At 41.8% G+C, this 25,582-nt stretch overlaps 1 protein-coding gene across 3 annotated transcripts in view; it reads right to left on the bottom strand.

The window, feature by feature from the left end:
* The window catches only part of LOC143943144 (serine/arginine-rich splicing factor 5-like), a 37,358-nt gene extending 12,233 nt beyond the window's left edge, over positions 1-25,125 (bottom strand). The window contains exons 1-6 of one of the 3 annotated variants that reach the window (XM_077464717.1): positions 24,986-25,125; positions 12,259-12,389; positions 11,350-11,420; positions 11,020-11,139; positions 5,110-5,179; positions 1,657-1,730 (exon numbers count right to left, since the gene is read on the bottom strand). In XM_077464717.1, the coding sequence (XP_077320843.1) occupies positions 1,657-1,730; positions 5,110-5,179; positions 11,020-11,139; positions 11,350-11,420; positions 12,259-12,384 (461 nt within the window). In that variant the 5' untranslated portion in view covers positions 12,385-12,389; positions 24,986-25,125. Of the gene's footprint in view, positions 1-1,656; positions 1,731-5,109; positions 5,180-11,019; positions 11,140-11,349; positions 11,421-12,258; positions 12,390-12,615; positions 12,749-24,985 lie in introns of those variants that run through there. The other 2 variants (XM_077464718.1, XM_077464716.1) reach the window with 2 other exon arrangements.
* Positions 25,126-25,582: the final 457 nt, after the last annotated feature.

Below are 25,582 nucleotides of genomic sequence, written 5' to 3' on the forward strand. Positions count from 1 at the left end.
ACACACACACACACACACACACACACACACACACACACACACACACACACCATAGGTGGAACTGGATGGACTATTGTCTTTAGTCAACCTTAACAACAACTATATGTAGCACCACCTTGTCCTCGTGTAAGCCCAGAACAGGATTTAAGTAGCCAGCTCAAACACTTGAGCCTTGCAGAGGTGATGGCAAGCAGAAAGTCAACCTTATGAGGGAAAGTTGAACATCCCTGGCCATATCAAATGTTGTGATGTAGAGGTCTGTAGTGAAAAAAAAAAGAGTCTGGTAACTCTAGGACTCTGAGCCTGGGAGCAGAGAGAAAGTTTCTCCGGGGCGAAAAAAATAAAAAAAAATAAAAAAGGAGCAAAAATAAAATAAACAAACACACAACTATGGCTTGAACTGTGCCTAGGATAAGGCTCAGATAATTCAAGTGATGACTCAGTTCCAGCACTGAGATTTTGGGCTCAGTGCTGAGCATCTGCAGTCTGGGCATTCCAGGCTATATTGCCTGTTCACGCAAATACCCAGGGTGCAAAAGAGGCTGAACAGCAGGGCCATAAACTGGAAGTGCTGGGGACACAGCAAAGCCCAAAAAAAAAAAAAAATAAATAAATAAAAAGGGAAGAGGACATGCAAGTATGTTTCCTCAATGTCCACAGACAAGAAAGTCTTGCTGTAATTCTGAAAGTCTTTAGTTCAAAGCAGGCATTGAACTCCAAATGCTCTTTATTTAAGGATCAACTGCCATATAGATCACATCTCTTCTAATTGCCTTCACCTTAGTCTGACAATCCTTGCTGACTAGGTTAAGACCAAAACAGGTTACAGTACAAGGCCTGCTAGTGAACAAAGTTCACAACCCATGGGGGACAGAAATATATTGGCCAGTGAAACTCTGCATGCCAACTAGGCATGCGCAGTCGCTGTCCCGAAAAGGCACAGCGTGCGCTGGACCCATCAATAGGGTAGTCAAAGCCATGCATGCCCAGTGTAGTGAGAGAACCCGAGAGGCCACCCCGGGAAGGTGTCCCGGAGAGAGAAAAGGCCATAAATTGGGAGGCCGAATGTATGGCCTTTCCTGGAGTAGACAAATGTAACATATGCTTACGTCTATGCGGTGGATGAGTTACGTTATTAAGGGATTTTGAGAATCCATACCGTTCATGCTTTTATTATTCTGTCTCATGATTTAATATGACCAAATTGATGTTGGGTTGAGTCCAGTATAAAACTTTTTCTTATACAAAATTTGGTGTCTGCTTCCTTGCTGCTCTTAGCGGAGATCTTAGCTCCTCCTCTTCTCCACGTGCCCCTGTAGCAAGCTGCCTGCTATGGGGGCACAAGTGTGCAAGGGTGGTTTGGTCAAATCCCCCCCCCCCACTTTCTCTTCACAGCATTTGATTGGCTCCTGCAGCTGGCTAAATCCCTGTGTAATGAGGACGAAAGAGATGCAGCCATGCACAGGGCTGGATCGAATAAGGACTCAGGTAAGTATTTAGGGATAACAGCAAGCTTTAAAACGTTCATCATAATGCAGAGAATGCACGAAGGGGGAAAAAAAAAAAAAAAAAAAAAAGTATTGACTTTAGAACCACCTTAATGCAAAATAAACATACACTTCAGAATAAGTCAGGTTACAGAACTCCGGTACATACCCTTCATTCCTGTTACCCCTGTGCGCATCAACATAAGTCACCTCTCCCGCTTTTCTCATAAAATCCTTTAGATCCTGTAACAATTGGAACACATTAGCCTAAATCAAGGTAATTATCTATCTTACATAATAGAAACAATATGAAAATATTGATAATGAAGTGACGGGAGCTTGTTTTAACTAAAAGATCCTAAAATAAATCAGTGTTAGTGTCATGTGGGAAAGAGCTACAATGTATATTATACTGATGCATTAAGTGTCTGCAGTGTAAGCTCAGCATAGCATGTTAAACATTCTGATAAAACAGACTTTACTAAGGTAATGTTACATGAGAAATACAAACATATGGAAATATAATAAACTGTAGCTCTTTTGTATAACAAGCTGATAGATACATATACTTAACTAGTGTCCGAATTTAAAATTTGGTATTATATTATTTCAAACCCAATTTACTTACCACAGCACACAATCAGTGGTCGGAGGTACCTTAAGCAAATGGTCGCTTGTCCATAACCTAGATGACCTTGTGAGCAACTCACTTACAATGAGAAGGGTGGAAGGCAGCAGGAGAGCACCAGAGTCTCAGTAAGTGAGTGGAGTTAACCCTGAAACCACTGGATGCCATTACTGGAAGTGGCTAGAGAACCTGAAGCTGACCTGAGCTAGCCACTCTTGCACAACCTGGGAAAACCAAGATCTAGACCGGCAAAGCGGAAGGGTGATAGGAACCAAAAGGAAACTTCAGAACAGGCCCAGCCCTAGAATTTCAGCCATTAGCAAACCAAAAAATTCTTGGGCTCTCCTCCACACAAGAGAAACGTGGCTTAACCCAAAGAAAGGCTGTTAAAAGAGGTTCAAAATGCACTTGGTTAGATATATGATTGTGGAAAAAAATATTTACTACAACATAGGATGGATCAATATCAATTTATTATATTTATTATGGGTATAAACAAAAAGGAAGATGTGTAACTTTATGAAAAACACTATTAAAAACGTGTTAATATCTTTGCGTGGTTTTGGAAACTGAGCCATCCTCAGAACAGAAATCATTTGTTAAGCACTTCAACATTTGTAAAACAGATTTTACAACTGACTGCCAAAAGAACTGGGAGATCTGAACTCCAATCCAAACAGAACAATTTAGCTCTTGGCAGAGAGTGGTTATGAAGCCAATTTGTTAAAATAGACCTATAGAAAAAGAAAAGAAAAAAAAACCACCACCAAATTTTCTTAATGTCAACGGTTTCACAGATTCAATTACTGGGGGTTTAAATATTAACTTTTTTTTTTCTTTTTAGGTATAGGTCCACTTTAAAGTGATTCTGAGAGGACAGATATATGGAAGTAGTCAATGATGACTTGCTTTTAAACAACAATTTCCAGGACTGTTATCTGTATTCTGACCTGGAACAAGGATGCAGTCATTGGAGTTTGAATTGCTCTGCTCCATACCTATTCCAGATCAGCAGTTGATCTATGATCAGTATAACAACCCCAGAGCTTGGATCAGAAATTGCAGCTACTGTACTTCTATGTGCACAGGTTACCTTTAAGTTACTTACCTACTCCATTGGGAATATCCACACGTACCCACTTTACTACTCCCACAAATGGAAGAGTTTGTTGGGAGTTTCCTTATTGAAGTCACTGCTAAGCTTTCCCAAACTAGCAGAGACCTCCACCTATTAAGCAATCCAATTTGCAACAGATGTGGCAATTCGCTGTGATGGCCAAATCTTACAGATTTAATTGGTACAGAATTGTGCTGAACTGTACAAAGTTTGGAGGACAACAGAAATAACTGACAGTGGCATAAATGTGCCATTGTAGATTTCATCCTTGTTGGCTGTCAAATATGCAAGGAGGTATCTCTTGGTTTTGCTAGTCAGGGCATTGCACATACTAGCAGATTATATGATGAGAAAGTTTAAAAATGACATCTTTCTACAGGCTCTGGAGTTTTCTTAAAGCAGAACTTGCAATAAAATGCAAGGTCCACTTATCTGAGTAACCTCTACTTGTACAAATTGCTATTATACGTGCAAAAGTGTACCTGTACCAAAAAAAAGCATTTACCATATCCCATCTTCAGCATTGTAGGTTGTGCCATCACCATTCTTCCCACAAGAGATTCCAGTGGAATGATAAGCACCCTAAATCTCAAAAAAACAAAAACAAAAAAACAATCCAGCCCAGTGCAAGAATGTCTTCTCACAAGATTTGGAATGCTCTTCATCCTCAGGATCTCGAAGGAAGAATCATGATCTCACCCTTATCTAGAAGCCATAAGCAGAAGGGGTAAAATAAAATAAAAAAGTATTTTCCTGTTCAGATACATTTCTGCCCTTCTAACATAGCGATTTATAAAGGGAGAGGGGGCCTAGATCTAAAAGGTGGACCTTGTATTTTACTGCAAGGTCACCTTTAATCACCTCTTTAGACCAAGGTTTAAAACAAAATGTGATCTTAATTAAGGGAAATATTTAAATCATGGTTTTATCTAATGTAAAAAGTAATTAGGTGTAATTTTAACAATGTTTGTCTTTTTATTCTGTTACAGAAGGGCAATTTTGTGTAAAGGAAGAGTCGTTATTACAGGGTCTAAAAAGAAGCTTGAACATGACCCATTTAACAACCGAGACTTATTCCCTTTAGAAGTTAAGGCTTGTACTAGGCATCAAAGAAGTGACAATGCCTCAACAGTGAGTACATGCACCTACTAGAAAATTATATATACAAAAACTACGATATGCTTTGTTGTCCAACATTACAGATTGCTTCCAAGAGTTAGGGAATTCAGTGTTTCTCAGAAGATTCTGTAAATGTATTAGCCAACATGATCGGTTTGCTAAACAGTGGCACCAAAATGTCTGCACTGATGTAAGAAAATACAACATAAAACAGGAAAAAGATTGTAATTACATGAAGGTAAATGCAGACAACACACATTCACAAAGAATAGGAGAAACAGATGTTTAATCACACAAGACATTTTTCACTTTGGTTGCAGCTAGGCCTAACACCGATGAATGGGACAATAGGTATAATGTTTTTTAAAGTGTTGCATTGAAAACTCAAGTTATGAATCTCTTATACGGGAAAGTATTATGGAGTCCACAGAAACTGTACATTATGATTAGCTGTAGAACCAGAGAAGTATTTTCAGTTGGAGAAAAACTGTATGGCGAAATGCATTTAAGCTAATAAAGTTAATTAAGCTAGTAGGCAAAAGGTAGTTAAGGGCTTAGAAATTATCATGCAATTGCGCAACTGTGCCAAAAAACATAACAGGCTAAGATACATGACCAGAAGGGAAATGCAATTTTCTTGAATAATAAAAAGGTGTTTCTCCATGCAATGTGAATATGTGCCTATTACATTAACCTTTAAAAGTATAACATTTCTTTCATGGACATTTCAGTTTTAAAAAGGTTAGAATTATGCTCACCTGCCAGCTGACACGGGAAGAAAGATTCTCTACAATTATCCTGTGCTCTGTACGAACTGGGGGTCCATACCTAAAGAATAATTATAAATAACGAAATGTTACACTGTAGATCTAATATTTTGTTACTAGAACATAAAGCAGCCATATTACCACTTGCTGTCCCGCCCACAGTATTTATACTGTGGGTTGACGTCAAAGCCAGGCACAATCACACATGTCAACTGTGGCGGCCAGGGTATCAAGTGATCGCTATGTGATCACATGACCACAACAAATACAACTGTTATGGATGGGTTTCATCCATAACAGCTGTGCTTAGTATTGTGATGCTGTGATTGGCCCACAGCTATCACATGGTATACAAGTGTAAAAAAACTAAATAAAATACACCTGCTTTGTATCTATCTGCAAGTACTGAAAAAGAAAGAAAAAAGAAAGTATCGGTATTCGTAAAATAAATGGTATTAGTGCAATATATATATATATATATATATATATATATATATATATATATATATATATATATACACATATATACATATATATATATATACACATATATATACATATATACATATATACATATACACACACACACACACACACATACATACATACACACAGCCTTGCGAAAGTATTCGGCCCCCTTGAACTTTTCAACCTTTTGCCACATTTCAGGCTTCAAAACATAAAGATATAAAAATGTTATTTTTTGTGAAGAATCACCAAGTGGGACACAATTGTGAAGTAGAACGAAATCTATTGGATTTTTGAAACTTTTTTTTAACTAATAAAAAAATGAAAAGTGGGGCGTGCAAAATTATTCGGCCCCCTTGCGTCAATACTTTGTAGAGCCACCTTTTGCTGCGATTACAGCTGCAAGTCGCTTGGGGTATGTCTCTATCAGTTTTGCACATCGAGAGACTGAAATTCTTGCCCATTCTTCCTTGCAAAACAGCTCGAGCTCAGTGAGGTTGGATGGAGAGCGTTTGTGAACAGCAGTTTTCAGCTCTTTCCACAGATTCTCGATTGGATTCATGTCTGGACTTTGACTTGGCCATTCTAACACCTGGATACGTTTATTTGTGAACCATTCCTTTGTAGATTTTGCTGTATGTTTGGGATCATTGTCTTGTTGGAAGATAAATCTCCGTCCCAGTTTCAGGTCTTTGGCTGCATCCATCTTCCGCTCAATTTTAACCATCTTCCCTGTCCCTGCTGAAGAAAAGCAGGCCCAAACCATGATGCTGCCACCACCATGTTTGACAGTGGGGATGGTGTGTTGAGGGTGATGAGCTGTGTTGCTTTTACGCCAAACATATCGTTTTGCATTGTGGGCAAAAAGTTCGATTTTGGTTTCATCTGACCAGAGCACCTTCTTCCACATGTTTGGTGTGTCTCCCAGGTGGCTTGTGGCAAACTTTAGACAAGACTTTTTATGGATATCTTTGAGAAATGGCTTTCTTCTTGCCACTCTTCCATAAAGGCCAGATTTGTGCAGTGTACAACTGATTGTTGTCCTATGGACAGACTCTCCCACCTCAGCTGTAGTTCTCTGCAGTTAATGCAGAGTGATCATGGGCCTCTTGGCTGCATCTCTGATCAATCTTCTCCTTGTCTGAGTTGAAAGTTTAGAGGGACGGCCAGGTCTTGGTAGATTTGCAGTGGTCTGATACTCCTTCCATTTCAAAATGATCGCTTGCACAGTGCTCCTTGGGATGTTTAAAGCTTGGCAAATCTTTTTGTATCCAAATCCGGCTTTAAACTTCTCCACAACAGTATTACGGACCTGCCTGGTGTGTTCCTTGGTCTTCATGATGCTCTCTGAGCTTTTCAACAGAACCCTGAGACTATCACAGAGCAGGTGCATTTATACAGAGACTTGATTACACACAGGTGGTTCTATTTATCACCATCAGTCATTTAGGACAACATGGGATCATTCAGAGATCCTCGCTGAACTTCTGGAGTGAGTTTGCTGCACTGAAAGTAAAAGGGGCCGAATAATTTTGCACACACCACTTTTCAGTTTTTTATTTGTTAAAAAAGTTTAAATTATCCAATAGATTTCGTTCCACTTCACAATTGTGTCCCACTTGTTGGTGATTCTTTACAAAAAATAAAAATTTTATATCTTTATGTTTGAAGCCTGAAATGTGGCAAAAGGTTGAAAAGTTCAAGGGGGCCGAATACTTATATATATATATATAAGTTTGTACACGTTCTAACTTTCACACAAACCAATTAATAAATATACACTCACTGGGGATTTTTTTTGTGTGGAAAAAAAAGGATATAAATTACATTTGCGTACAGTGTGGCCTGGTCATGAAGGAGATGCAGAGGGATCCATCCTGTTCTCCAAGACCCTTTTCACACTGGGGCCGGCAAAATGCTGCTCGTTTTAGTGTCGCTTTTAGGCCGCTAGCGGGGAGCTTTTAACCCCAGAGAAGGGGTTAAAACCTTCCTTGTTGCGGCGCGTCTGAAGTGCTGCCCATTCATTCCAATGGACAGGGTGTTTTGGGAGCGCTAAATACAGTGCTCCCAACAAGCCCCAAAGATACTGCTTGCAGGACTTTTCGGAAAATCCCGCAAGCATACCGCCCGAGTGTAAAAAGTCACACTATAATGAATGGGAGGCGATTTTCAGGCGCTTAGCAAAGGTTATTTCCCATGCTAAAGCGCCTGAAGCGTGAAAGAGGTCCAAGTGTTGCCACAGCCTCTAATGCGTCTCGCTTCTTTCACCAGCCGCCTAGCATTCCTCTATTCACACCTTGAGACTGGAATCATCGTCTAGAGCACCCGTTGATTACATCATTCCAGCTGAAAAAGGACACCTCACCCCTTCCTCTGTGCCAGCTTGAAACGCAGGAGCCCTGCCCCTTTCACCCAAGACCGGGAATTGCTGCTTTAGGCTTACTACCCACATGGCTAGCCACGCTGTCGGCGGGGATGCTTTAACCCCGGCTCCAGAATTTGTGGATCGGGGCCCTCGAGCTCCGCAGACGTTCCAATGGTTCTGGCCTTCCCCAGGCACAGAAAACAGGGGATCTAGCAGCCACCTCCAATCCTCCAGGCTGAGGTTTCGCTTCTGGACAGGTGGAGAAGGTCAGTACAGTGTACGTAGTCCCATAGGACAGACCATGAGACCCAGGGATTCAGGTTCCAGGAACATGTTAACATCCCTTTCCGGAGTAACCGCCAATACTGAAGGTGGGGCCTAGAGGACCGCATTTTATCTGGTGGGGTTAACGCGTTTCCTGTCTCGGTAGGAGGAGCCCTAGGTCTCATGAGCTGTCCTGAAAGATGAGGGAAAAAAAAAAAAAGAAAAAACCACACACACACACACCTGAGGTCCGAGCTGCTGTACTAACAGCGATCTCCTCTGCTGTGCCATTGTGCTCGGACCCCCCCCCCCCCCCCCCGCCAGAACACTCCAGTCAGTGCATTTAGCTACTGGCTGAGAGAGCGGATGGGTAGACCGTTTGCAGTCATGACTCTTCGACAGAAGCTGGTCAAATAGCCGGCTGCCATACACACAGGCTGAATGTTGCCCGTCATTGAGCCTGTGTGTACTAGGCTTTTTTCAATTTACCTTACCGCCAACTATAAAGTTCAAGAACCTGCCTGATGGTATGCAAATTGAAAGTGTTAAAGTTTGTCCTCATATTACATGGTTTTGGTAAATCTAAAATGGTATAAATGTATGGCCAGCCTAAAGCCTCATACACACGATCGGACTTTGTACAAACTTTCCCATGGATTTCTGTACAAAGGGCGCTGACTGTGAACTTGTTAAGCATACACACGATCTGACTTTTTCAGCCAACTTTCACCAAATCACATGGTTTTTCTGCTCTTTACTGCCACTTTTGGTCAACTTCTGTATTGTCGTCTTATCTTTTGCATTGGTTCTGAGGATGCGTGTTTGTAAAGTCAGATGATTTTCTGTACACACAATCGGACTTTGCTCCACTGGACTTATGTTGTCGAAAAGTTTGTCCGTTTGCACAGCCAACAAAAGTCTGATGAAAAGCGAAAAAGTTTGTCCGATGGAGGATCTTGCCTTAAAACAGCTAATTTGCATGTTTGTCAAAAAGTCAGATCGTGTGTACAGGCCTTAACAGCTACTGTAGCTTTGCCACACAAAGTAAAATTAGTATAAAAAAAAAAAAAAAAAAAAAAAAAAAAAAAGTGCTTAAAGTGGAATTCCAGGCTTTTTATCTTTATTAAAAGTCAGCAGCTACAAAAAGTGTAGTTGCTGACTTAATAAACAGACAATTACCTGTTCAACGGTCCAACGAGGCGGCCGAATGGATCGCCGCGCCTCTCCCCCTACTCGCAGCCGGTGCCCTCCATTGCCATTCTGGGCACCCGGCCGTGACAGCTTTCGGCTTCATGGCTGGGCATGCACGGCACATGCGCGAGTCGCACTGCGCTCCCGGAGTGGACAGGCGATCTCCTGGGACCTGTCACGTGTCCCAGGAGATTGGCTAGAGGGAGAGGCCGCCTAAGGTGAAAGGAGGAGTCGCCTTGGCGGTCCCTGGGCAGAAAGAGGGAGGTGGGACAGGAAGTCCGCCTCCTAACAAAGCCCCCACTCCCCCCCCCCCCCCCCCAAAAAAATGACATGTCAAATGTGGCATGTAAGGCAGCGAGGACTGCTTAAAGCGGAAGTTCCATTTTTGGGTGGAACTCCACTTTAAGACAATATATGCTGAAAATGTGTGAAAGCCAAGCTAGTGAATATAAAAAACTGAAAAAAAAAATACCATTTACCAAAAATGATACAACACTGCAGTACTAAAACCTCAGGTCTACAAATTCATTGGCCGCATTTCCACAGTAATAAAATGGTAAAATATATTAACCAGCGATTTGTTACTGTAGATTGGCAATTTATTACCAATAATGCCATTTGATTTTTATCTACTTTACAGGTACACCTAAATGTTGGTACTGACAAGTTAAATCTCTAGTTGGCCTTGTTTTCAGCAGTCAAGAGAATCCAGTGATGAGATTTAACTCCATTTGTCTGTGTATATTGCAGCTAAACATTTTATTCAACAATAGTGAGACTCCATAGGACCTTGGCATAATCAATTGGCTTTATAATTGAGGAACCTGACACAGAACTGGTAACTCTTATAGGGCTGAAACAACTAATCGATTAATCGACAACTAATCGATTATGAAATTAATCGATTACTATTTTCATAATCGATTAATCGGCCAGTAACAAAATGGGGTTAAAGTTAGAGTCTGTTGATATTTACCAGATTGACCCTTTAATAGTATATCTCTCCTCTAATAGTATATGCAGTATATATCCTCTAATAGTATATATACTATATATCCTCTAATGGTATATACACACACTCTCTCCTCTAATGGTACATACAGTATATCTCCTCTAATAGTATATACAGTATATCTCTCCTCTAATGGTATATACAGTACATCTTTCCTCTAATGGTATATACAGTACATCTCTCCTCTAATGGTATATGCAGTATATCCCCTGTAATATATACAGTATATCTCTTCTGTCTGTTATTCTCAGAGTGGATTAGATATTTTGCTCCCTAACCATATAGTTGGTTATTTATATTCACCACTGCATATAGAGATATTTAAGAATAAATTGCTTTTTTTTTTTAAACTTTACATATTAACTAAATTATACACCACACTTTTTTTTAAGGTTATTAACCGATTAATCGAAACAATAATCGGCCAACTAATCGATTATGAAAATAATCGTTAGTTGCAGCCCAAAACTCTTAACTAAAATCTTTGAGAGGTATAAGAAGCCACCATGTGATTTTTTTTTTTGGCAGACGGCTATAGAAAATGAAAATTAAAATATTAGCTTTTGGACGGAGTAAGTTTGAAGCTGAACAGCTATCTTACCTGGGTCCACCACTATTAGACTGACGATAGCCAAAGCGCATAGGGTACCGCCCTCCACCTCCACCACCACCCATCATGCCTCCTCTTCCTCTACGATTTCTGGCATGTTCAATTGTGACTCTTGAATGGTGGAAAAAAAACAAAAACAAAAAAAACTGCATAAAAATTCTCTTAGAATGCATAGTAATGAAGCAACGAAGCTAGTTAAGACAATGCTCAATCTGCACAGAGAATAGGACAACTGAGCCCATTTTGTCTGTGCAGGTTATGCGAAATCAAACTTGAAAATCTTTGATGCCTCTGCTGATTTAACAGCAAATCTGATTATACCTTTCACTGCACAGTTCTTTTCCATTCAGTTCGTACACAGCATCATCTGCATCTCTGTGATCTTCAAACTCCTACAATAAATAAAACGGCAGATATAGCATCACAATTTTTATTTTATTTTTATGTTAAACAGTCTTTCAGTGCAGACAAAAATACTGAGCAGAAGTGGTCCATAAGACCTCAGGTGTGTGAAACCCCGGCAACAGCTGTTGCAAAGCAACATCTCTCCATAAAGAGCATCATGGGAAAATAACATGCAAGCAGGGAAGCTGTGTTTAAAAATAGAAGGCGGCGAGTAATTTTTCTACAAGTGAAAAATTTAAGAAAATTAAATCTGCCTCCAATTTTGCCAATGCCAGTTTGTAGCGTTGTTCTTAAGTCCACCAAATACCATAAATTGGGAATATCGTCACTTGTTTCCTTATAAGAAATAAGGGGGGGGGGGGAGAATGTAACCTGGTAGGAGGGGCACAATTTTCCCCTGCTAATCTTTAAATTACAGATATTTTCCCTAGTGTCCCCTGAGGGTGTGGTCTGTTATCAGGGCAATTTCACAATTCTTATTTAGAGAGATTAAAGCAGAAGTATTTTCTTTAAGGCTCGGTTCACACCTATGCAGTTTGCTTTAGATATGTTTCCGCAGTGCTTTTAGGGGTGCGTTTTTGCACACACATTTTTTGATGTGTTTTGCATTTTTGGGCCAATTTGATAGTGAGCAAAAAAAAAAAAAAAACACATAAAAAAATGAATTTCTGCAGTTTCTCTTCAGACGTCTATTGAACCAAACAGTATAAACAGTAACAGTGTTTAAAAAAGTCACTGACCCTTTCCAAAACCATGCAGAATGAACTTTAGTGCATTTTTGCAAAAAGCACCAAGAAACGCATAAGTGTGTCAGGTAAAACTTACCACAAATCCAAATCCACTCTTCAGGTTTATCTCCCGGATACGTCCATATCCTTTGAAAAACTTCTCCACGTCTCTCTCACGGGCATGAGGACTAAGCCTCCCTATAAAAACTCTGCAGCCACTCATATTACCTAGAAAACAGGAGGGGGAAAAAAAAAAAAAACAGCTCGGTCAAGGACAGAATTTTTTTTTTTGTTTTGGTCAGTTTCTGCCTACCTTCTGGGATTTACCCAGCCCTGATTTAGTATAGAAGCCTAGATGATGAAAAATTTCCACTTTACAAAACAACCCAATTGTTCTGCAGATACTATAAGATGATGTGTTCTGTATTGCAGTATAAAATTCAATCTTTGTAACCTCGGAATCTAGCAGGAGTCCCACGCCAGGCAGAATAATACATGTTGCTTCCTTTCAGTAAAGACAAAGAATACTGCAGGTGTATAAAAATCTTTGCCACAATGGGGCTTGTCAAGGAAGGAGGAGACACCCAACTCCCTGTGGATTTGGTACGGTGTGCATCTTTTAAAGACAAGTTGGAAAAAAGAAGTAGATGTTAAACACTTTAATACCGGGCACTTTCACTCCCTTCCTGCCAGGGCCAATTTTCAGCGCTATTGCACTTTGAATTGGGCAGTCACACTGTACCCATATGAAATTTGTTTCTGTTATAAAATTTTGCAAAAAAAAGTCTATTTACAGGTGATCAGCTCACAGAACATGTTCGATGCATGTTGCAGGCTACTAGGATGATGTCCTCCCAGAACCCAGAACTGTTTACAGAGGTTAAACCCTGCCTGACTGTTACATGCCAAAAATAAAATTTTTATAATATATATATTTTTTTTTTTTATTATAAAAATGTAATTTATTAGATCGGCCGGTCTGGCAGTGATGTTTTCTCAACTTTAGAATATGCCGTCAGTGCTCTCCCAGAAGACTGGGGGTATCCTGGGAGTGCAGGGAGGCTTTATAATGAAAGGAGTCCGTGTGCTGTGCAAAGCTTTTTTTCCTGAAATTTCCCTCTTAAAGTTAGGGTGCGTGTTATACGGTATATCAACACTTCTTTCACAGGTGACCTATTGGCTAAAAGTGACCCTGTGCCAATAGTCACTTATATGGATAGAGATAGATTAGATTATAGATTATATATATATATATATATATATATATATATATATATATATATATATATATATATATATATATATATATATATATATATATATATATATATATATATATATATATATATATATAAAATCTATCTCTATAAAAAAGATTTTAGCAGACACCCTAGAGAATAAAATGGTGGCTGTTGTAATATTTTACGTCACACTGTATTTGCGCAGCGGTCTTTCAAATACAATTTTTTTACTTTAAATTAAAAAAAAACCTAGGGTATAATGTGAAAGATTTAACGTCGCGAGAATCGTCATCTTTTTATTCTAAGCGAGAAAAAAAAATTGAGATTCTCATTTTGGCCAGAATCGTGCAGCTCTACCTGAGACTGGACAGTGAAACAGTACGGCGTTAAGATTTCTCAATTATCGGACGTTTTTTCCTTTCGGCAAATTGCCGAAAAGGGCATTTTTGGCCGATATGTTTCAGCGGCCGAAATTTCGGTGCACCCCTAATGCATACATGTGGGTCTCCACCACACAGCACGCTCCCAGCACAGAGACCAAGCTCTCACCGACACCCCCAAGTGTGGTACTAACGATCAGGAACCAGGAGTCTGGATTCCCAATTTCCGAGATTAGCCTCCGATTGGCTATCACAGGAATCAGTCACTATACAGCCCACCCCATGTTCTTTCTCCTCTTGAATGAAGAAAATGATGCAGTGGGGGATATTTACTAAAACCGGTGTGCTCAGAATCTGGTGCAGCTAGCTGTTCATGGGTAGCTAATAAGCTTCTAATTTCAACTTTTTCAATTAAAGAGGAAGTAAACCCTGATGAGTTTACTTCCTCTTTCATTCCCTGCAAAGGCAAAGCATAATGGACTACTATGCATCGCATAGTAGTCCATTATGTGTCACTTACCTGACACAGGAGCCAGCGATGTCACCGCTGTCCCCTGTAGTCCGGCGCATCCATCTTTTCGGTGGGGTCTCGCAGCTCCGCCGCTGTCATTCAGCGGAACCGCGATTACGTCACTCCCGCGCATGCGCACGGGAGCCGACACGCGCGGCAGCTCCATTGTTGAAAATGCCGCGCTCAGTGCGCATGCCTGTCTTCGGGCAAATATCTCCTAAACCGTATAGGTTTAGGAGATATTTCTTGGACCTACAGGTAAGCCTTAATCTAGGCTTACCTGTAGGTCAAAAGTGGTTTGTAAGGGTTTACAACCACTTTAAGCTTTAGTAATAAAACCTGGTAGCTGATTGGTTTCTATGCAGAGCTACACCAGATTTTGACACTGCAATTTTTGTAAATACCCTTCATTGTATCTTTCTCTCCTTCCTAGAAGGGAAAACTATAAAGGCCTGGCTGGTTCACACTATTGTGGTTATGTGGTTTGTGTGCCCATTCATTTAAATAGGCTGCCATGCCTGCATTTCTCACATAAAAAAGTTCATGTAATTATGTTTTTTTTTGTGACAGTTTTCTTTTGACAATATTACAAAAATCAGGAGATATCCCTTACCATTTACCACAAAATGAAAGCTTAATCGGCCTTAAAAAAACAAAACACCCACCCCAAAATGTAGAATTCACCGGACACACTATGTAGTTGGGATGTTTTACCAACACGTCACAGTTGCAAAAAAGTTTTCAGACAATAAGGCCCCTTCCACACTTGTACGACTTGTCCTGCGACTTGGGACTGCAAAGTCACATGACAAGTTGTAACCCACAATTGCCAATGGGTACCGTTAATATCTGTGCAACTTCAAAGCAGTCCCTGCACTACCTTTGATGCGACTTCCATAGACCTCAAGATTAGACAGGCATTGCTTCAAGTCACGTCAAAGTTGGGCAAATTTGAGGTTGCAGAAGTGTGAAAGGGGCCTTAGATTTCTCTGTACAATGAGAAAGCCAAATACGTAGAGAAGCACATTATGGGGCCCTCTTGAGGTTTGAAATAGACATCTCGAATCCTGAACTAACCAAAGTGTAGCTGCAGGTGGCCCTGTTGGCACCACACAGCTCTACAAAAGTTGATTTTTTAATAGACTTGTCAAAGGAGCTGGATGGAAAATTGTTGGCCGAACAATGATCACATCCAGTCACTGTTCGGGTATTCAGAAAGACACAGGTTTTGCGGTTGCCTGAATACGATAGCCAGCAGAAAGATTCCTCCAGTCACAATGTTTAGCTTGGATGGAAGTATCTGTGTATAAAAGCCTTAAAGAAATGTTGGGTATAGAGAAACTGTAAAGACAACTAGTAGCTAAATGAAGGCATACGCAAGAACATTTGTATGTCTGCTATATGAAAACTCAAGCAAATTAAGAGATTTGTTTTGTGGACATGTACTAACTAGAGATGGAGTAGTCAGTGCAATGTGGAGAGCTGTACTCAAGAGAAGTATGGGGTTTGGCTTTTTTCTGAATTACAAACACTGATGATCACTCTTTTTTCAGGGCTCCTTGAGCAGAGAGCTGCAGGCTGTCAGTCACCGCTGTCTGCTCTGCCCCCACACGCTCACTGGAATGCTGGGGTGGAGCGGCCGGCTCAGGCTCTCAACCAGCCGGCCCAGGGATGCGAGTGGATCCCGACATCATCATGATCTTGCCCGAGTCTGGACCGAGAAAGGGCCCCCCCCCCCCCATCGTATCGTGTCCGCCCTGTACTGCGCAGGAGCAGCGCTTGTGCAGTACGGAGGACAAACGAGACACCGAAAGCGTCCAAAGATTACCAGCTGTTCATCAGCTCTGCAAGGCGCCTGCCCACTTAATACTACATTGTGCCACACGCTCCCGATGCTTATGGGGGTGGATTTGGGGGCCATGTTTACAGAACTGAAGAGTGGTTTTAGCAATGTTCATGGGCGGGTTGGTAGATTGTAACACTGAACTACCCGCCCTCATCACTGCCCCATCTTTGACCATTGTGTAGGCACACCGCCCCTTGCAGAGTTGTAGGAGCATCAAGCGCTTGACAGAATGTAGTATTAAGTGCGCAGGCGCTGTGTAGAGCTGATGAACACCCGATAATCTTCGTAGACTTTCAGCGTCTTGTTTGTCCTCCGTACTGCGCAATATAGTACAGGGCGGACACTATCGGATGGGGTAAATTTCTCCACAGAAACCACAGGGTGCAAGTGCAGTGGAGTATTTAACCAAACGCAAAAAGGGCAAATATTTGCAACAGCCAGAAAGAAACAAAGCGGCTATGTTTCAGCAAAAGGGGAGCTGGATAGTATAGAACCTGATCTTCTACAAGGCGTTCTTTTTAGTGCAATTTACCCTGTAGTGACACAATCACCTTAAAATGATACCACTGAGTGTTCTTTTGCTGCTTGAGCAACCCCTCCATCCCAACTACTACAACATAAGTTGTCCAATGCTGTACAGTTCATTTTCATTCTATAGCAGCCACAGTCTGACTAAAAATGTATATTTCCTGCCAGTGACTGCTGAGTGGGTGGGACCCTTGTTTTGTGGAAGAAGTGGTCTCGCTTCAGAGATCTGACACACCCCCTTGCTGAGTCATGCCAGAGCTCTCCAATAAACAAGGAGCATGAACCCCAGCAGAGCTACAGGCCCCCAGCAGGGGGTTTATCAGACCTTTACAGAGGGAGCACTGGTTTATCTACAGAAAAACAAGGGCACCACTCTGCAGCTGCTGGCAGGGGACAGGCTGTTTTCAGGTTGTGGCTGCTTTTGAAAGAAAATGAAGTGTACAACAATAAACATCCATTGTTTTGATGCCCCTGTAAGATATTTCGTCAATTTAGGGCCAGTTCACAGCACAATCCCCATGGTTAGTGTGCATTTCCATGCGCTTTTAACCACTTCAGCCCCGGAAGTATTTACCCCCTTAATAGGGACTTTATTTTTTTTATTGATTTTATTAATAATGGTGGGGATCAGCGATTTTTAGCGGGACTGACATTGTGGCAGAAAAATCTGACCCCAAGTGACACTTTTTGGTGACCAGTGACACAAAAATGCACTGATCACTGTATAAATGGGACGGGCAGAGAAGAGGTTAACACTAGGGGTGATCAAAGTGTTAAGTGTTCCCTAGGGCGAGCACCTGTGGTGGGCATGCCTGCTGTATCTAACAGGTACGTTGGTTCCCACAGCCGGGCCGACCTGCCGCAATATATGTGCGTGGGCAGTCCGGAAGTGATTAATGTGTTTCAGTGTGGTTTTCTTCCACTTGAATCTTCAAAGTGCTAAGGATTCCATTTATTGTTTATGAGTATTTGGTTGCAAAAAAAAAAAAAAAAAACACGCATGAGCACCTGGAACTGAATGCAGCAGAGTGAATTGGGTGATTGGAAAACATTGATTTTACTGTGCATGTGTCCAAGGTGTGTTTAACCTCTTCCAGTCCAAGCCTTTTCTGGCACTTTTGGTTTACATGTAACAATGAGTATTTTTTTTCTAGAAAAATTACTTAGAACCCACAAACGTATTTTTTTTAAAGCAGAGGCCCAAGATTTTTTGTCACATGGTATTTCACAGCAGTGTTTTAAAACGCAGTATTTTTTTTTTAATACACCATTTTGAATGTCAAATGCAAAAAAATATAATACATAATACAAATTTTTTATAAAATATAAAAGACGACGTTACACCGAGTAAACAGATACAATCATTTCACGCTTTAAAACTACGTACACCCATGCACTGACAACAAACTACATAAATGTTAATATCCATAGGTAATGCTTTAAAAGCCTTTACAGGTTACCACTTTAGATTTACAGAGGAGGTCTAGTGCTAGAATTAATGCCCATGATCTGACGTCCACGGCAATACCTCACATATGGGACAACCACAGCTTGCATGCTTCGCCTTTGTATGAGAGCCAGTGTTGATTTTGGCAACAAATTTTGATTATGGCATTTTAGTTTTAGTCCCATTTTAGTCTGCTGCAATTGTTTTAGTCGACTAAATCCAATTTTAGTCTGGACTTAATTAAATTGTAATGCATTAGTTAACCCTTCTCTACAAATTTCCAAACTCACTATATACTGCTGGAGTGAAAAATCTAATGTTATTTATGGTACTGAGGTATGAACACACACTACATTCAGACCAGTGTTCATTTTGAAGTCAAATTTCAATTTAGTCATAGTATTTTGACTAAAATGCCATTTTAGTGTTAGGCGTATTTTAGTCATCTCAATAGTTTTGTGAGCACAGTTGGACAGGGCAGGTTAATAATTAAAATTTTTACACTGTTGCTTTAAATGTTTGTGTTTTTTATCACTTTTATTGCTGTCACAAGGAAATGTAAACATCCTTGTGACAACAATAGGCACGTGGCAGGTACTCTTTATGGAGTGATCACCTCTGCTCTGTAAAGCATTCAAAACACAAAGATCAGCATTTTCAAATGTTTATTTTGTAAAAATGGCACTGTTGACATCCACGTAAATCGGAAGTGATGTCAGTTCATTGCTCGCGGGTTAGCTCGAGAAAACCGCGGGGGTGGGGGGGGTTAATGCCCCCCATCATATATGTGCAAATGTTTATTAAAACAAATTTTGCTGAAAACACATCAGAATCATTCTTGGCAGATACAAACAGCAAAATTTACAAAAAGTCATTCAACATAACAAAAGGTAAACCTGTGCTGAGTTAATAAATACTTATACATTTTAAATTGCGCCTTTTTGTGAAATGGTGAAAGTCAAAAATGCGCAAAACTGTGAATAAACAAACTTCTCTAAAAATATAGAGGTTTTTATTTTTCACCTACAGCTTTCACAGTTTGTAAAAGACCCCCTAATTTATACATTTTCTGACAGCAGATGACCTATAGAATATAAAGAAGGCAATACAAAATTTTAAGGCCCCGTGTTATTTGTGCAAACGCTGATCAAATTGCTATTTTTACTCAAAAAAAATCCTTATTTGCATAAACACAACATAACTTACAAAGGCCTCAAACACATGGGGTGTACTAAAGCAAACCCCCATGGAAGGCCATGTTTACCCATACGGGGATGTACGGGTGTTTTGTGCATTACGTGCAGGTCCATTCAGGTCAACTGGGATGCAGTGGGCTCCAGGACAGAACCTCTGTCCCAAACGCAGACAGTGTGAGTCCAGGGACATGCACCCACATGGATGCCAAGTTGGGAGCAGTGACTGTGCCAATTCAGACGCTGAGTCCCAAATGACATAATTGGGACTACCTGCACAGGAATGCATGGAACGCCTGTTCATTCCTGTACAGCTGCTGTGTCCCAATTGACATCAATAGGACTGCCTGCATGGAACGCCTGAGCAGTTAAACACGACCTTGCTGTAGTATTATGCTCTGGCTCGTTTAGACTTGCAGATGGGGAGTGGCGAAAACGCACTGTTGAGATTAGAGCTTCACGATTCTGCCTAAAATGAGAATCACAAATTTTTTGCTTATAATAAAAGATCACGATACCATCTTTCACATTATACAAAAAAAAAAAAAATTTTTTTTTTTTTTTTATTCATTCATCGAAGAGTATTTTTTCCCTAAAAATTGCCTTTGAAAGACCACTGCGCAAATACAGTGCGACATAAAATATTGCAACAAACCTGCCATTTTATTCTCTAGGGCAGTGATGGCAAACCTTGACACTCCAGATGTTTTGGAACTACATTTCCCATGATGCTCATGTACTTTGCAGTGTAGTTGAGCATCATGGGAAATGTAGCTCCAAAACATCTGGGGTGCCAAGGTTTGCCATCACCGCTCTAGGGTCTCTGCTAAAAAAAAAAAAAAATTTATATATATATATATATATATATATATATATATATATATACACACACACACACACACATATACATTTTTTTTTTTGAGAGTTCATAGTAATTTTTTTAGCAAAAAATACTGATTTTAACTTGTAAGCAACAAGTGTCAGAAAAAGGCTAAAGGCTCGTACATACTAGGAAAATCAGGCGAACATTTTCATATAGTGTGTACACAACTTTTGACAGCCGATTCCAAATTTTCATACGAGAACAGAATGAACGATTTTCATTTAATATGTACCATTTTTGTACAAGAAAAATCAGAAAAGACTGCGCATGTTTAGAAAAAACAAAAAGCCTTTGTCATACGAGAATTTTCATTCATCGGCTCCGATTTGCTGTAAAACAAGGAAAATTGGACGATCGTTCGCTCGATTTTCTTATCGTGTGTACCCCATTTTAGCTTTTCAGTGGTTAAACTGACCTCATTTGCAGACCAAAGTTCACCCCTTTGATCTAAAATAACCAAATGATACAATGGGGATTATTTAATAAAGGCAAATCCACTTTGCACTACAAGTGCACTTGAAAGTGGAATCTCTGTAGAGCCGAGGGGGACATGCAAGGGAAAAAAAAACTGCATTTCAACTTGCACATGATTGGATGATAAAATCAGCAGAGCTTCCCCTCATTTCAGATCTACAGCGACAGCACTTCCAAGTGCACTTTCAGTGCAAAGTGGATTCGCCTTTAGTGACTTAACCCCAGTGTGTCTTTTTATCTCAGCACTGAGCAATGTTGTGATCAAAAAACAAAAGAAGGGGGACAGACAACAAAATTTGACAGCCCTGAGCAGAGAACTGCTCTGCAGTGTTTATGTCTAGGCCCCTTTCACACTTGGGTGCTTTTCAGGCGCTTTTGGGATAAAAAAAAATAGCGCCTGTAAAGCACCTCCACCTGTATGAACCACTCCACCACTGCAATGAATGGGCAGTGCTGCCAAATCACCCGCAAATCGCTTCAGCGACAACGCTTTACGGGCACATCTAACCCTTTCTTTTGCCGCTAGCAGGGATTAAAAGCACCTCGCTAGTGACAGAAACGTGCAGCTAAAACAACGGTAAAGTGCCGCTAGCAGAGGGGGCTCTTAATGTACACAGGACATTTTACAACCTCTCCTGAATGATCTAACGTAACGACAGATGGAAACCGACATTTAAAAACGCAAGTTTTACTGCGTTTACAAGCATTTTTTTTTTTTCAAATAGTCAAAAATTAAAACTACCTGTAAATGAAACACGGCTAAATGTGAGTTACTGCAATTACAAGCTGTTACAAACACCTCTGAACATCTGTCCTGAACGCATTTTTTTGCTTTCCAAAAAATGCTTCTGAACTCAACTGCCTAGAAAGAACTGTAAACGAGCCGTGTACATGTACTGATAAGAAGAGTACCAGCAGCAGTGTACATGAAGCCTTACATGAATTGTGGAAATGCTGGATTAAGAGGGGGGTTGAATCGAGATTGCGATTTTTTTTTTTAACGATTAATCATGCAGCTCTAGTTGAGACGTTTTTGGTTTTTTTTGCTGCCCGCCAACTGCCCCCCTTAAAGAGGAAGTAAATCCTGATGAGTTTACTTCCTCTTTCATTCCCTGCAAAGGTAAAGCATAATGGACTACTATGCATCGCATAGTAGGCCATTATGTGTCACTTACCTGACACAGGAACCAGAGATGTCACTGCTGTCCCCTGTAGTCCGCCGCATCCAACTTCTCGGTGGGTCTCGCTGTTCCGCCGCTGTCATTCGGCGAAGCCGCGACTACGTCACTCCCGCGCAGGGAGCCGCCATGCGTGGCATATCGCTGTTGACGGCGGCGCGCTTAGTGCGCCGCTGTCTACGGCGCCGTAGACAGCGGTGCCTGTCTTTTGGCAAATATCTCCTAAACCGTATAGGTTTAGGAGATATTTCTTGGACCTACAGGTAAGCCTTAATCTAGGCTTACCTGTAGGTCAAAGTGTGTTGTAAGGGTTTACAACCACTTTAAGCTGCAATAGACAGTGTTTACATGCTGCGGCCGCGATGCTTCACTTTACATCCACAGCGAAATTGACAAGACTTGTAGTGATTGGTGGACCGCAAGCCAGCCGAACGCTCCACATTCAAGTGAATGCACACAGTTGTGCCACATTTGTTGGCAAAGATGAGATTACAACACCCAGCGAGGAGGAGTTGGATCGCTTCCTCACTGCCTGTCGGTAGCCTCTGGAGTGTAGATCAGGCTTTAGAGGCAAGGGAGATTTTTATACTTTTTTTTTTATATAAACAGGTACAATTTTATTTGTAATATTTTTCTTGCTGCGGGGGTGGGGGGGCTTAACATACCTCTGAGACAAAGAAAGGGACCGAAGATAGTCCCTTTTTCTTCAGCCTGAGCTGTACTGTGGATAAATGAATAGGAGCCTGTATAAGAAACTCCTACTCATTCACAAACTGAAGCATAGTAAACACTCCATGTTTCAGTGATGAACGATCGCTGACTGTATTTATTCAGGCAAGCAGTGGGGCTGGTAAACAATTTACCAGCCCCCATAGACCCCCCGCTCCTCCATCCTAACAGCAATCTCCTACCCCAGCCGGCAGGAGAAGAGAAAGCCAGCACCTGCAGGGAGGGGGCGTTGAGGGATCAGTGAGGGGATCATCTATTTAGACAGGTATATCCCTGTGACTGCCTTGCAGCACTCAAAGCCGTCGGGTGGGCAGAGGGAAGCTTCAGGGTAACCACAAGGGGATTGCAGTTTGCAGGAGGTTGGGGGGGGGGGTACAGGAGACGCAGGGCAGAGAAGCAACAAAAAGCATCCGAACAAATCACAACAGCTCAGCGGGGGGAGATTACTGTACTAACATCAGAAGGTTAGTACAGCAGCTTAGACCCGATTTGTATACTAGGCTTAACCACTTGCCGACCGCCGCATGTAGATTTACATCGGCAGAACGACATGGCTGGGCAAATGCCCAAATTAATTTGCTGCCATGTGATCACGTGCATGCGACCCTGCCGGGAGCTCCGGGAGTAGAATCGCGGGTCCTGTAGACTCAATGTCCGCAGGGATACCCGCGATCATCTCACGGAGCTGAAGAACGGGGAGATGCTAATGTAAACAAGCATTTCCCCATTCTGCCTAGTGACAGTGTCACGGATCACAGCTCCCTGTGATTGGGAGCAGAGATCAGTGATGTGTCACATACAGCCCCTCCCCCTAACAGTTAGAATCACTCCCTAGGACACACTTAACCTCTTTCTAACCAGCTAGTGGTTAACCCCTTCACTGCGAGAGACATTTTTACAGCAGTCAGTGCAATGTTATAGCACTGATCGCTGTAAAAACGACAATGGTCCCAAAAATGTGTCAAAATTGTCCGCCATAATGACGCAGTCCCGATAAAAATCGCAGATCACCATTACTAGTAAAAAAATAATAATAAAAATGTCATAAAACTAATACTTATTTTGTAGATGCTATAACTTTTGCGCAAACCAATCAATAAACGCTTATTGTGATTTTATTTTACCAAACATATGTAGAAGAATATGTATCAGCCTAAACTGAGGGGGGGGGGGGGGGAAACTTTTTTTATATATTTTTTGGGGATATTATAGCAAAAAGTAAAAAAGAATGCGTTTTTCAAAATTGTCGCTCTATTTTTGTTTAGAGCACAAAAAATGAAAAACTGCAGAGGTGATCAAATACCACCAAAAGAAAGCTCTATTTTTAGGTAAAAAAGGACGCCAATTTTGTTTAGGAGCCACATCGCACGACTGCGCAATTGTCAGTTAAAGCAAATCGCAAAATGTGCTCTGGTCTTTGGCCAGCAAAATGGCCTGGGGCTTAAGTGGTTAAGGGGATACTATATCTAGTGACACCTTGGGACTCTCACTGTGGAGGGATTTCTTCTCACCTCCTGTTTTGGCTGTGGGGCAGGAAGTGAAGAGAAAGCCCCCTTAATCAGTCAGAGATGACTAAAAAATTAAATATTGCGGGCGCAACGCTCCGCAGGCTCCTGTGGGACAAAATGCGTGTTTTTTAACTGCAAAAACATGTAGGATGTTACTTTTCCCCTATAAGTGAAGCACTTTTAGAGACATTTTCTGAAAATTCTCTGTGTGCAACTCCATAGGCCCTGCATAAGACATGCCAGCGCATCCCACCATTACACAGGCCACTGTGGGTGTAATGGGGGCTCACCAGAACAACCGCTGGGCCCCTCCATATTGCTGTTTGCAGGACACTTGTGTTGTGGCCCCCTCGCAGCCGCTGTAACTGCGCACGTGTGCGCTCTCTCCTGCTAGAACTGCGCTCAGCCTGATTGGCTGCACAATTGTAGCATCCAGCTGGTCAGAGGAAGGGGCTTGAGCCCTAAACACAGAGAAGGTGCCAGGCCCTCCTCCACATGGCAGGCCTTTCGCCAGGCCCGAGTCCTGCCATGTGCAGGGTGTGCCTAGGCTCAGGGGAAGAGCATGTGAGGGGGGTGGGTGGTGGGGGAGAGATGGGCACAGGACCCTGAGTAGGGGGGGACTATTCTATTATATAATATATACACAGTGTATACTGTACAGCACCGGGCCTACTGTCCTTTCCACAGCGTGCACCGACCACCCATGACCCATCATGTACCATTACACCGTACAGGGCCCATATAACAGCTGGGAGACCTCACCCAGCGCAATCCCGCCTTCCCATCACTCTCCTAAGGAGACCCCCGCAATGCTCCCTCTCCGTTTCCCAAGATTCTGCTCTCTGATCCTCCGGGGAAATGCCCCCCCCCCGTACCGATCCAGACAGACCGAGTCCTCCCGCTCACCTCTACCGCCACACCGAGCTCCGCTTCCTGTTTACACTCACCCCTCTCCTCCGCTTCTTCCCGACAATGAAATGGCGACCGCGACGCTCCGGATGTGACTCTGAACAAGATGGCGGACCAGGGGAGGGGGGTGTTGCTATGGAGACATGGCAGCCTGAGGGAGCTCAGCATGCCGAGTTCTCACCTTTTTTTTTTTGTCATGCAGGTCACTAAATTGGCTCAATTCATTCATGACCCCCTGGCCGAAAACCTCCCTAATAGCAATAGAAACCTGACAGGGGTTCTAATCCCCCTCCACTTTGTCCAAAACAAAAAAAAAGTTTTGCCCTTAGTGACACTTTATAGTAGAAAAAGAGGCATTTTTTTAAAAATTTTTGCTTTTCGTGGTGCTCTTAAAGTGGTTGTAAACCCTTACAACACACTTTGACCTACAGGTAAGCCTAGATTAAGGCTTACCTGTAGGTCCAAGAAATATCTCCTAAACCTATACGGTTTAGGAGATATTCGCCCGAAGACAGGCACCGCTGTCTACGGCGCATGCGCCGTAGACAGCGGCGCGCAGATGCACTGAGAGCGGCATTTCCAAGAACGGAGCTG

The sequence above is a fragment of the Lithobates pipiens genome, unplaced genomic scaffold (assembly GCF_037356315.1).
Source record: "Lithobates pipiens isolate NorthernLeopardFrog02 unplaced genomic scaffold, aLitPip1_a1.2 Scaffold_30, whole genome shotgun sequence".
NCBI lineage: Eukaryota > Metazoa > Chordata > Amphibia > Anura > Ranidae > Lithobates > Lithobates pipiens.